The following is a 13,533-nucleotide window of genomic DNA, read 5'->3' on the forward strand; positions in this document are numbered from 1 at the left end:
AAGATTAATTTGCAAATACCTATTTGAATGAGGTCTTACTGTACTCTTTTTAATATGTTGATAATGTCATCGAAAACCAATAACAGTATAACAACATATATACAATACACTAACAAAAATATCTTCATCACAAACTAACATTATTTATATGCTTATCATGTCTACACGGAGTGTCAGACATTCATAACACCTAAATAATATTAGTCAGGTGGGTGTTCACCTTTGAACTGCAGATAAGTAAAGAAAAGTTACCTTATAATGAGCTCACTAGGTTGGAATGTTTTTGTTGGAAAGTTGGAATCTGAGGTGGATTAACATGAAAAATATTAAATAATGTTGACCTGCTGCAGATTTTTTTGAGCTTGTACAACACCAAACCAGATTGTTGTTCTACCGTTAACGGCTAAAACAATGGTTGATAGATGGGAGTGAGAGGAGGAGTAAGTAGTAATTAGACAAGTGTGTTTTGATGACAATCAAGGATGTTAGTTTTGAGACTCTTGTCTACTAAACTTACAAACTTGATTATCATAGAAGTCTGGATATTGAAATTCATTCACCTTTAGAAAAATAATGCTATGTTATTTTAAATAGATCAAAGAAATATATAGTAATTGTGTAATATTTTGCTAGATATGTTGGGCTCAATTATAGCTAAAAATAGATTTTCAGTAACTTCACTTTTCTTTAGTAATATTAATGAATGAAGGAATGCAATTGTGTGACACAATGACAGTTCATGCTTCCAGTAAATTTTTAAGCCCTACAAAGTCGGGATACTATAATTTTCACGACTAGAAGTGATATGTTTCTATCATGACACTCACCCATACAATGATGGGTAATATTATATTGCACATTTACTATTTATTGCTACAAAATGTCTTGGTACAGTATACTGTACTAAGAAACAAAAGAAATCCATTTTGACAGTTTTGCTAATAAGCTTTTAAAACAAAATATTTCAAGCAGCTGTATTTTCTCTCCTCAAATTACTGCACTCCTAGGATTCACTAAATATAAATGAATATGCAAACTAACAACAAATTTGATGCAAGAATAGTTTGCAGCTGCTGGCTCCAAGCAGCACTCTGTACACACCTGTCATCACAGATACCACCTGAACTTCAAGAACATAAATTCTGACTGATGCAAAGAAAAAATACGTTAAAAAACCCTGTAAATTGGCTCTTTGACTAAATGGCTGAACATCCACAGTCCAGCAGCCATGTAGCATACTTATTAAGTAAAAGATTCCTTGGGCTTTTTTGTGTTGGAGTACATTATATGTCAAAATGATGCAGTGTAACTTGACATTAAGTACGGTTCACTCTGAGAACAGACGTCTTATTCTGTTAGCATCTTTCTGAGAAAAGGCAGACAAGTTTAGCCAGCTCTTTTTAGGCTTAAAAGAGAAAAAAAACCTGATTCACCAAGCAATGTTATTCCATCTTTTTTCTTGTCCTATAACTATCTGAATTTTGGTCAGGCTGAATCTTTGTCTTCGCCACTGTCACACAGTGCTGATCAGTAAACAAAAATATGCTTACAGGCTTTGGATTACCTTTATTTCGGCATTGTTCAATGGTTTTCTTCGTAAATTCATGTACTTTCTTGTATTTTTGCATAAAACTCTCTATAAATTGACTGGCTTCAAGAGGAGTAATTCCCAGGCAGTCAGCAAGACGTTCTTTACCTGGTGATAGTACGCAATAAAGCAGAACAGAAATCCACTACATACAATAGCACTCTTACATTCACAATTAGTGGAATTAGTTAAACTTTACTTATCTCTATGAAAGAGGATGGTTCTGATATACTACAGTCATATTTCAACAAAGCAAATGTTTTAACTTTGAACTTGAATGTTTTACTGAAGTTATTGGATTAAGAATATACTTAGTAAGAAGTATATAAGAAGTATGTAATTAAGAAATTCCTAGTTATAATTTATACCTATAACGTGGTTGAAATCTTTTGTTCACAGAATAACTTTATTGCTTTAAGTATTATTTTACTAGTTCAGTGTTGAAACCTGCAAACTTTGAGGAGCAGATAAAGAACCTGAAATCAATTTTAAATAAACACAAATGTGAATGAAGATCTAAAAAAGGATGGAGATGTGGATAGTTGAGTTTAGCTTGAATTTTTAGATTTGATGTAGAAGTCACAAAAAACCTTAACTGCTGAAGCAATCAGACCAAGTAGCCTGATTTTAGAAAGGCAGTTAGGAGTCTGAGTCCCACAGATTTCAAACACTCTTAGGCTCCTCAATGTCTGTAAAAATCTGGGTCCAAGTTGTGAGATAAAAGGGTTGGAAAAACTAAAAACAGAAGTGAGAAGTGTTTCAACAGAGAGAGAAAGAAATAATAGCTTTTGGATAGGATATAGATGCACAATATATATTATGTTGAATCTAAAAGCATTTCTAAGATAAGGTGGAAAAAAGCTGAAGACAGTTTTCCAGAGTGTGAAAATATAAACTAAGAGCTACAGTTACATACATCAACATTAGTCATATGATGTTTGAAAGACAGATATATTTATGTCAGCTGCACAGCAACACAAAACCAGCATTGTGTCTGCAAATAACATAAGCTGAGAGATGACGTCTCAAGGCACCAAAGGCAGTAATACTGTCAAGAAAAATTATCTAGCATTTTTGAAAGAGAGAAGATTTCAGCCACCTAAATGCCATCACTGTCAGTCTGATGTGCATTTCAGAACAATTCTGTAGCATTTTGTTCTCAGTCATGCCAGGATCTGCACTGAGCTGCAGAAACACCAGTCTGGACAAGGTGCTAGAAGAAGAAATTCACGAGACATCCAGGATGACTCTTGCTGAGCTATTATAGGTCCGTACTCTTATTTAACATCTAGTTAATTTGGGTTTTCTTCCTGGGTCAGCAAATGACAAATCTATCACCTAAAGCACATATCGTTAATAGCTAGGAGACTGCTTCCTTAGAGAACTGTGACATCTAAGTTTGTCCATGTTATCCATCTAAAGAACTACTGATATACAGAACAAAGTATTGCATAAAATAGTAGGAAAATTAGGACACAATATCAGTAAGGAAGTCTGAAAGGTTCCAAGGAAATGCAGTTCCTGGGAAGCAAAAAGAGGGGAATATACAGCCACGCAACTGTGTTAGATCATGTTCCACAATGCAGGAGCCTATGCCATGCGAAGCAATGCTCAGGAGTGGACTAAAGCTTCCCTGAGCACTCTCCTTGAGTTATCTGTGCCAGAGGAATTGTTAGCAGCAGCCCGTGAGTTTTAGTGTTCTCCATTCTGTAATATCATCTTTCAAAACTGAAAATATTATTAGTTTCTCTGCTTTTCATTTAAACACCTTGACATCTCCTGTGTCAATTCAGGGCTTGAACATACTGCCATTGAATGGAACTAATTCCTTATTCCTCAGATGTTTAAGTTTTACAAGATGACCGAGTCAGAAGCAGGTGAATTGAATTGCTCCAAACCAAGCAAAAGACAGTAATACTATCATCCCTCTCAATATTTGGTGTATGTATTAAAGTACCAACTCCTAGACATAATGAGACTCTTCTTTATTATACTATTTTCTATTGTCCAGGATTATAGAAAAGACCTTGAAAATATGAACCAAGTGTAACCTAAAGCTAAGAAAACAAAAAGAAAAAAAAAGATTACTATTTACTACATGAAAGATTTTCCTTAACTTCTGTAAGCATAATGCAGGCAAGCTCCTCAGGGAATGCTTCTGTATTTTTCAATCCCAAAAGAAGTGAAATAAATAAGTATTATTCACACTCTTCAATTGTATAAAGATGTATCCTTAATGAAAAGTTAGCCATCTTTTGAAGGGAAACAAACTGTGGGTGGAATTCAGTCCATCAATTTCAGGTATCTAACAATTATTTTTTGTCAACCCAGTTTCCATCTAAATAGTTTAATGATATCATTCCATGTTATGTCTTAATTAGGATCTGATCACACTGCTAATGAACTGAAGCATCTTATTATCTTTCAGGTGCTTCAACTGCCCTCATTTGAGAGAAAGGGAGACAAAGCACAAACAAGTAAATGGACATACTTAAATCAAGCAGTGCTGCACTGAAATGTTTAGTGCCTGGTACAGAGCAAGAGAGGGAGTACCAATTCTCTGCTTAATCTAATCATCTAAGTTCTCTATAGCATGAGTAGACAGACATAGGCTCTACTGAGGGAGGCTCTAGCCCCAGTAACTGAGGCATTTCCTTTTCTCCACTGACTATATACAGAACTACAGGGCATTCAGCCAGTGGTGACTCAGTCTGATTAAGTCAAGTATTTCCCTGTTCCACCCAGAGTGAAGGGAACAGATAGGAAATGTGTAGCATTTGTGTGGACCAAGAAGCAGGGGTGCTAATGCTTGCATTTTGTAAAATAATCTAGTGGTGAAAACATTCAGGCTGGAAATGGGAGATTTGATTCCAGTCTCAGCATGGGAAGGTCTGAATTGACATTGCAGGGAGCTAGTGCTGGGCTTTTTTAATATAGATTTTAAACACAGATGTTCAAAATGCAATATAGCTTAATGTAAAAATGTACGTGTGTGTATATATATATTCTTATATGTGCATATATAATCTACACACACCCCTATATATAACAGATATTCTGGAGAGCTGAAATTGAAGTGTTTTTCTCCCCTTCCCAGTTGAATGCCCTAAACAATAAATTGAATGCCTCTGGCCAACTCTGCCTTTGGTTCAAGGACTATTGATGACTCACTGCAAAAGACGGTTTAGAAAGCATTCTCACCCAGGAACCCGAGAAGTAGTTTTAAGTTCTTCCAAGTTAAATAGAGCCTGCAACCTAGGGCTCTCATTTCCTAAATGAGTTTTCCAAGTACTCATCTTCTGTAGAACTTTTGGATTTCTCAAGAAGACCTACATAAAGTTTAGTTAGCTGTTCACTAAAACAAATTCACAAGAGGTTGTAGGCTAATGATACATATGCACCTGTCTTCCCAGAAAAGGTACTTCTAAGCATGTATGAAGCATAAGGAGACTTGGGCATCATTTCAGAAATGGTAGGCAGTTTTGGAAAGTACGCAGAATGTCTTGACGTATCTAGGACCTGGGCAGAACTCAGGCAGAATGGGTAGCAGTGTGGATTTTTGCAGGTTTTCTGCAGTTGTGAAGAAATGGCAGCAAACATTAAGATCTAAAGTAAGGAAATATTTTTATACTGTGAGCATGACTGAGCACTGGCACAGGTTGCCCAGGGAGCTTGTGGAGTCTCCATCCCTGAAGACATTCAACAGCTGTCTGGACACAGTCCTGGGCAACCGGTTCTAGATGTCCCTGCTTGAGCAGGGGGGCTGGATCTGATGACCTCCAGAGATCCCTTCCAACCTCAACCATTCTGTGATTCTATAAATGTGTTCTGAGACAATATTTGAGTTCTTTTAATTTCACTGCAGTATTCTCATCTCTGTCTATATACTGACAGAATGCAAAGTCCACTCAAAATTAAACTCATTTTAGATATAGACAAATGCTTCAGTTACATCAGCAGCAAATATATACAAAATCAGAGTAATCTTCGTATATGTCAATGTGGCTGTATTTTGATACTGGGTAGATCATTTAATAATCCTTCATAAATACAAAAATGTAATACTCTGACAAACTTTTCTTCACCTTTAGAAATTCAGTCTACTTATATAAATTATGTATAAAGTATGAATCTACTGTAGCTGGTTTTTTTTCTAAAAATGCCTACCTGCTCCATAAACCACTGAGTAAACTATACGCTTTGCTTGCTCTCTATCAGCATGTTTCACTTGTTCACTTGGAATCCCCTTCCTAAACAAACAAACAAAAATCATACATTTTTCAGTTAAAACTAATTTGTTATCCCCACAGAAAACGTATTTAAAATCAATAACCATTTAATAACTACAGACTTGTAAGATATGAACAGAAGCACTTAAGGGTTTTTGTCTTCGGCCAGGAATGCACAACTTCTTTACAAATTTTGGTGGTGATAGTCCATAGTAAATGAAACTCTTTATTTTAATCATCATCTTCTTTACTTTTCTTTTTAATCAAATTCTTGACTAGGAAAAGTCCTACTACTATATTATTAATTCTTTAGGTTGAAGAGGATTCAATATTGACCCATGAGAAAAATCAAATCTTTCCAGCAACAGCACTTCTTCAAGACGTGATGTAAATAAAGACTCAAAGCATAAGTCTGACCTAGAGCTTATTTAAACAAAGGTTATATCAGGGCTTCACTAACAGGCATATCCAACCTTTTATCAAGAATAATGACTGATAAAAGCATGCACTGAATCTCTCTATATGTCTTACAGAGCTCCACAATAGAGATGCTTCATAAAACAGCAGCACTGGCTGCTTCTTAACTACAGAGTGTAGCTAGTTTACTCCCAGCAAAGTATCATCCTTCCCGGTTGCCACTCTCTCACCAACTGATGTAAACAGTCCTATGAAAGGGCTAATGGATTTAGCAATTTGCAAATAAAAAGCTAGGATTCTGCAATCGTAAAGTACATGCTACCTACACTTTTCCTTATCCAAACATAGCTTCAGAAAGAATGCTGACATTATTTACAATTGACAACACTGAAAAATATTGATCATTTGGTTTAAATGGAAGTGCATTAGGGGAAATCTCAATCATCTACTCACACTCTGAAAACAAATACCTACACAAATTGTATTTGGAACATAGAGATGAATTGCCATCAGAGATACTTGATGACATACGCACAATTTGTGAATAAGTCTCCTCATGAGTTTGTTCATTTTTAAAAGCATGCCTTGTTATGAAAGTTTTTTGCCATGAAAGATGCTTTGTCATGAAAGTTTTGGCTTTGTCGTGAAAGCTTTGAGAAAACGGCACATCTCTGTGTATCTTCTTCAAGAAGAGTCTTTCACCATTATTATGATATTCAAACACCTAGAAAATCAGCAGAGCCACAAATTTTTGCTTGCTTGGCCCATACACTGATTTTAGCCAAACCTATGCACGGTGCTGTATAATTAGGCACTCTGAATGATAAACAGGCAGACCTCGAGGGCAATCGGATTTAAGCAAGTCCTTATGGCAGTACAGATTTTTTGAAGAGGAAAAATAAAATTGAATATGATTTCAAACCTTCACTGGGCAAATAGTCTTTGGTTTTGCAGAAGCTCACATTGTTCCTTTGAATGCTACTAATTGCTCAAAGATAAAATAGACTTTTCACTGCTCGCTTTAGGCTGAGAAACATGAAAAACTGGATAATCTAATACATAATGTTTTCCATCTGTAATGAAGACTATTCCCACTTAAGTCAATCATTCTGGTAGTTGGAGGCTCTTATAATTTGCCTTCTTAGTTATGTCAGGTCAAAAGATCATGTCTCTTTTGAATAAGGTAGGTTGAGATCCCCGAATGTATCTGAATAAGAGGACAAAGTGGCAATTGGAGCTAATAAGTGCAGAATTAGGAAACTCGACATCATTAAGGATTTCCTGAAGCAACCTCTGGCAGAAAGTCCGCAGGAATTTCCTGAAGAACCTGGCAGAAAGCTACACATACACTTGAGAAAGCATCTATTCAGAACCAGGAGGGAAAATAGAATCTTATAAGAGAGTAGATCTTGCCTGAGGACCTTTCCGAGACTAAGAACGAAGACTGAAGAATGCTGAAACTAGGGGAACAATACAAAATGTAATACTGCTTTTCTAATACTGCATAATTTGAACTAGAGGCCTGGAGAAGGCAAGACATAAGAGTGCAGCAATAGAGTTTACTTGCAGATTTACTTAAGCCTGAGGCTAAAGACAAGGGGTCAGCAGACGGCGAGTATGTTAGCTGCTCACTTCTCCGAAAAAGAAGGGCTGTAATAGAAAGAACACAGTGGGTAAGAAGTCATGGAGATCTGTAGAGGAACATACATACTTACCAGATCATGGTACTGAGGAAGATACAAGCCGAGAGTCTTGCTGGGAGGGACTTGTGGTTCTAGAGAAGCTTTAACAGTGAAAGAAGACACTAGGACTTGATTATGTGCACAGAGAGACCCACTGCTAGGATTTTAAGGATGATTTTGTATTATCCAAGCTTCAACTTGAAAGGGCTGACTGGGAAAAACAGAAATAGACTTATTGCTGTAATCATGATAGGCAGTGTCAGGAGGAGGATCCTGTGTTGCCATTGTAAGCAATCACAATAGAACCTTGCCTAACACAGTTACCGGTGCAGATGTACACGCATCTTCTGATCATGCCAGTCACTTGGCATTTCCTGATCTTTGGTTAGTCATGAAATACATGAGAAGCAATTAAAATTTCAGAGCTTTATGTTAAATATTTCTTTCAATATAACGCTAAAAACAAAATGGTCAGTCAACACCTCCTAGTGTGTCAGAGTGGGAAATGTGAGCACTTGGCAGAGAGGCGTTACATCTAGCACTCTGTATATATGTAAATTTATGTACCACGTTCAAGAATCCAGAATAATGAAGTATGAAATTGCCATATAAATCACAAGTGCTTGAGCAAACAGAAGTCATTAATCAAAACTATTCCTTTTTTTTCTAATAATTAAAATGTTTTTTTCTGTTTGTACTGACAATGATTGGTTTCTACCTAGGATGCTTGATTCCTTCTGTAATAGAGAGTGGCATTCCTGCAGATTGAGGTGAAGACTATTTATTCCTTTGAATAACAAAATGGGAGGGGACGCAATTTCTCAGAAACACAGCAGCTATGTTAGAAATGCCCAGTGGGCTTTCTTCTTCAGCCTGTTACCTCTACAAACAGATTTATATTTGTGATAATGAATTTGTTTTAATGGGTACTGTGAGAACCTATTTAAAGTTAAAGCTTTTATTTTGGCTTTCGACTCATCACGGAATACCATGATATATTGAAAAGGAGACATTGTTATCTGCTTACTTGTGTAAGAAATTTTTAAGCTACAATCACTGAGCAAGCTAATCTAATGCATGAAAATACTCAGCGCTGAATTGTGGTATGAGGTAAAATAGATCTATAGTGGAGACGCATTGTTTTCAAATAAACTTGAATCTGAAAAAGGAAGCTGAATGGGCATAAAAAAGCCTTAGCTGCTGGGCCCAGACAGCGACATGGAGGCAGACTTCAGCTCCCCCAGTACTGTGTGAGCATCTGGAGGAACAGGAATAACGCTAATGCAATGCAAAATAAATTGATGCAGGAAAAAAAGCTCAAGAGAAGAAAGAATTTGCTGCAGGTTTTGTTGTGGAAATAGCAGAATTTCTGAAGTCCTGCAGGAAATATATATGCAGTTATTAGTTCTAGCATGAAACATATTTTTCCATTTTATGACATCCTTTCTCATTACTCTCTCTCTCAAATATGCTATTTGTTCAAGTTCATAATCAGTATTATCATCATCTTCAAATTCCTTCTGACTTGCCATCTCCAAATGTGCAGTATTTCACCTCCTACATTCCTGTCCTTGCCTGCATACTTGTCTCAATTTCCACATCTCTGATTTGTTTGTCCTTTACCGTTCTTCGTTTAGTACTGCTTTGCAAGCGATTTGCTTTATAGTACTTTACTTGATACACATCTATTAGGTAGAATAAAGAATGGAAGCAGTGCTGGAAGACATGTTCAGGTTAACAGATCTCATTATTCTTGGAATGAGTTAGCAGAGCTAAACAATCTGGAAAGGTCTGTGAGGACAGCAAAACAACTTACAACTTTCTACAGAAAATTGTAGAAAATCTGACAAATATAGTGAGAGTAGAGATATACAAACTCTTTAAGAAGATCTACTAAGAACAGGGCTGTATGCCTACAAGGGAATAGCTGCCTAATTCTTAGAGTGAAAAAAAAATGGAGAAAATTTTTCTTCTGAAACAGTGAAGAAGAATAACATCAAATTATTAGTAAGAAACACACAGTGCAGATATGAAACTTAAAAACAGACATATGTAATTTATTACTTTTTCAGAGATAATATCTTGAATATTTTCTATAATTTCTCCAGAATTCACTATATGTTTTCATATATTAATGGGATCTAATGGACATGTCAAAGAGTTTCTGCTGAATTGAGTCTTAAGTCTTTAAAACATATAAATACCAAGTGTCTTTATACCCAAGAAAAATATGGCAATCATATCTGTAATTTAAAAAAAGCTTAACTATAAACTAGAATAACACATTTAATTCAAAGTAGAGATCTGGATGGATTTATTTTTAACCTGTATAGAATATTAAAAAGAAAGAATTAACACAAATTCTAGTATATAGAAATGAACACACACAGCATAAATTATATGAACACAAAAAAAAAAAATCAAAGAGGCCACAGGGCATAAAGTTAGCAATGCCAAAATAAAACTTTGAGAACAGGTAGAAATGGAAGGAAATCAGTCTTAAAAGAATGCGATAAGACATTTCAGCATTTCTGGGAAATGTTGTATGGTGACGGAAGTCGTCTGTTTATGTACAGGAAAAGGCAGAACAAACTTCTCAAACACAATATCTGGCAGACATGCGTTGCCTTGATCTGCATTACATTCCAGCCAAGCTAAGCTCAGTCATAACAGGCACAAAGCTCTTGGCCGCTCTCCTGCTTCTGCCAATTAATCCAAGTCCTAGCTGTGAGTTGTTGATGTGGGAAACGAGATGGAGTGCCATTAAATTCGTTTTATACATGGTCATTAATGACCAATAAATGAGTGAATATATGAGTGAATACACATTCATTCATCTGACTGCTTTTACAGCTTTTTTAAATTTCATCAGTGAACTATATAAATCTCTCATTTTTAATCACCTGTTGCTATTTAATAGCAGATGAGGGTTGCATATTTTGTAAGTTTGTGCCTGGAACTTTGTGTTGGCATATGAAACTGGTACAGACAGTTTATGTAATTAGTGACAACTGCAAGCTTTAGAAAAGCTCAGTTTTACAGTGGTATCGCCACTGGACAGATCATGTAGGAGGTAAATTCTGAAAGCTTACTTTTTCAATTACATTGGCCTTATTATACCTAAGGCAAGCAGAATATATACAACAACGTATGTGAGCATCCTAAGCGTATGGAAAAAATTTGCTACACATAACCTAGTCCGCTCACTGTTAATGCAATGCGCAAGAATAAGCAATTTTTTTGAAAGCTGCTATTCCATGACTAATGGAAAATGCTGACAAGGCTTAGGCATAAGTTGTCTCAGACATTTTTTAAGGTAACATGTGGAAGCGATCTTGGAACAACTTTTGCCTGGCTAATCTCTGTTACAAAATACAGAAAAGGAAGAGGTTGGGAAACAGTTTCCCTGAAGCCACTGTCATACCAAAATAGATCACTACTTTTGCCTCACATGCCAATCAAGAGCCAGGCATAAGGTACATGCAATTAGCCCATCAAGATATTTTTATCATACACAGTTTTAATGGTTTGATACAGAATGTCCAGTGAAAACCACATATATATGCCTTCTATAACTATGAGGCATTTACACAACTACGTTCTAAACAAAAAGTAGCTAGATTGTCTTCCTCATCAGAAGAGCACAGAGACATCAGGATGAAAAATGAGATTTGTCTAGACTGCCCAGAAGAGTGGAAATAAAGTTAAGATACTTTTCTAAAAAAAGGAAGAAGCATCTACAAAGACTGAAATGCAGACTAACATCTTGTCAGAAGGGAAACAGCAGGTGAAATAGCTCACAGATTGATCTTTCTGATGTAACCTAAGTACATATTAAGTCGTTTTTTCTTTTGTTTCTTTATCTATGTTACTTCTAAACACTTCTCATGTCTGATTCAGATGTTACGTCAAATGCTTCTATTCGCATTTTTATCGTAGCCTGGTTTGCATAAGCGAGATATAAGGTTACAGAATAACACAAAGAAACTCCTCACTCAAGGATAGGCACCAATAAATGAATCAACAAACTAGGGCATTGGGATATCTTAAGTAGTACACCAGATCCCTCGCACCTCCTCCTCCTTATCTAAAGGGTAATACTCAGGGTCCCCATTTCATGTATATTTATTCCCACCCTGGCATCGGGAGAGGCAGAACTGTCTTCCAGTGGCCACTGCACATGTTGGAGAATCTCTGGCATGGATCTCCCTTGTAAATATAGGGGTCATGTACTTAAACACAGAGGGGAGAGGATCACAACCTCCCACTCAGGGAGTTTAAATTTGTGTTTCATTTAGTTTAGAGGTTTTTATAAAACTTCTAGTTGTGTTCAACTTCTTTGAATGAAAGACTACAGCACTGTCAGCTTGATGTCATCCTTCCTACACAGCCAGCTCTGCAACATTTTCGTCATTGTGTCTCTTTTCCCTCTTTGTATGCCACTCTATCAAACTGCATTTTAATTTGTTTTACATCTATTTAGCACCAGGAAAAGCTTTATAACCCCTATAAAATTCTTTTGCAAGACTCCAGAAGCACTTTAGGATTTTAGAAGTCCTTCCAGCGGTTAATCAAATAATTTATTTTGTCTGAGTAGCCTCTATAGGCCATTACATGAAGATTTATTTCATAAGTTCTTAACCTTCTTTTAAAGAGCATGATCTCTAGCTTTCATGTATTTTACAGCAGATAAAGACATGTCTTTGCAGTTTGTTCTGTTGGCCAGAAGTCTTCTGTTGTTACATTTTAAAGTAGCAGGGAACCAGATAAAGAAATTACAACAAGGTCATGTCATAAATTATAGCTATCATCAGTAACAATTTGTTGAAAGATTCATTCGGGAGTAAAGTGATGCATTATCATTATTAAGATATTTACCTGCATGTTGATGTCCCAGATACTGGATATTGAAGAGATAAATTAGGTAGCACTTATTTTTGGTGCGCTTGACAAAAAAGGTCACTTAGAGATCTTTCTTTAAAAATGCACAATTCTGGACATCTGTCAGTTAGAACAGAAAGTCCCTGACATCGATGAAGGTGCTTGAAAGAGCACATCCTACCCTGCAACCTTCACCTTTTCTCTCCTTCACTCCTGCAGGAACAAAAAAACCAGCTTTCTTCTCACATCTGTAGTCTCTCTTACATAGTGAATTACACGGACAAGTGATATTTATTTCTGAGTCATGTGATTGCTGAAGGAATTAATTAACTAGAGGGCATTCTTATTTAGGGTCTACGAGCACAGAATAAAAGCAAGTCAGGATAACTAACTCCCAGCTTCAGATGCCAGTGTGAATGTCAACAGTGATGGACACCACCACTGAAAGAACAAATAAACGTAAACAGATTAAGGGGTCTATACAAATTGGGATGACATAAAATTTGTCAGAGGCCATTCATATAAAACAATGTCAGGGATCAAATGCAAACTAATGCTCTTACAGTTCTTTCTTCACTTATCACATCTACTCAAGCTTTTCTGCAAGAGGCTTCAAATAGTTAAGAAGGAACAGAAGCCATTTTGGGAGATGATACAGGTAGCTCTAGCAGAGTATCAAATAATTACCCATTTTGGACCTGTTAGAAGTCTCATAAATTTATAAAGAAATAGATGG

General features: G+C 36.2%; 1 protein-coding gene across 1 annotated transcript in view; it reads right to left on the bottom strand.

Moving 5' to 3' along the window:
• The window catches only part of POLN (DNA polymerase nu), a 106,300-nt gene that overhangs the window by 31,152 nt on the left and 61,615 nt on the right, over nt 1–13,533 (bottom strand). The window contains exons 19-20 of the mRNA XM_075148570.1: nt 5,756–5,838; nt 1,565–1,696 (exon numbers count right to left, since the gene is read on the bottom strand). Of these exons, the coding sequence (XP_075004671.1) occupies nt 1,565–1,696; nt 5,756–5,838 (215 nt within the window). The remainder of the gene's footprint in view (nt 1–1,564; nt 1,697–5,755; nt 5,839–13,533) is intronic.

Source organism: Calonectris borealis, chromosome 4, assembly GCF_964195595.1.
Source record: "Calonectris borealis chromosome 4, bCalBor7.hap1.2, whole genome shotgun sequence".
In the NCBI taxonomy this organism is placed as follows: domain Eukaryota; kingdom Metazoa; phylum Chordata; class Aves; order Procellariiformes; family Procellariidae; genus Calonectris; species Calonectris borealis.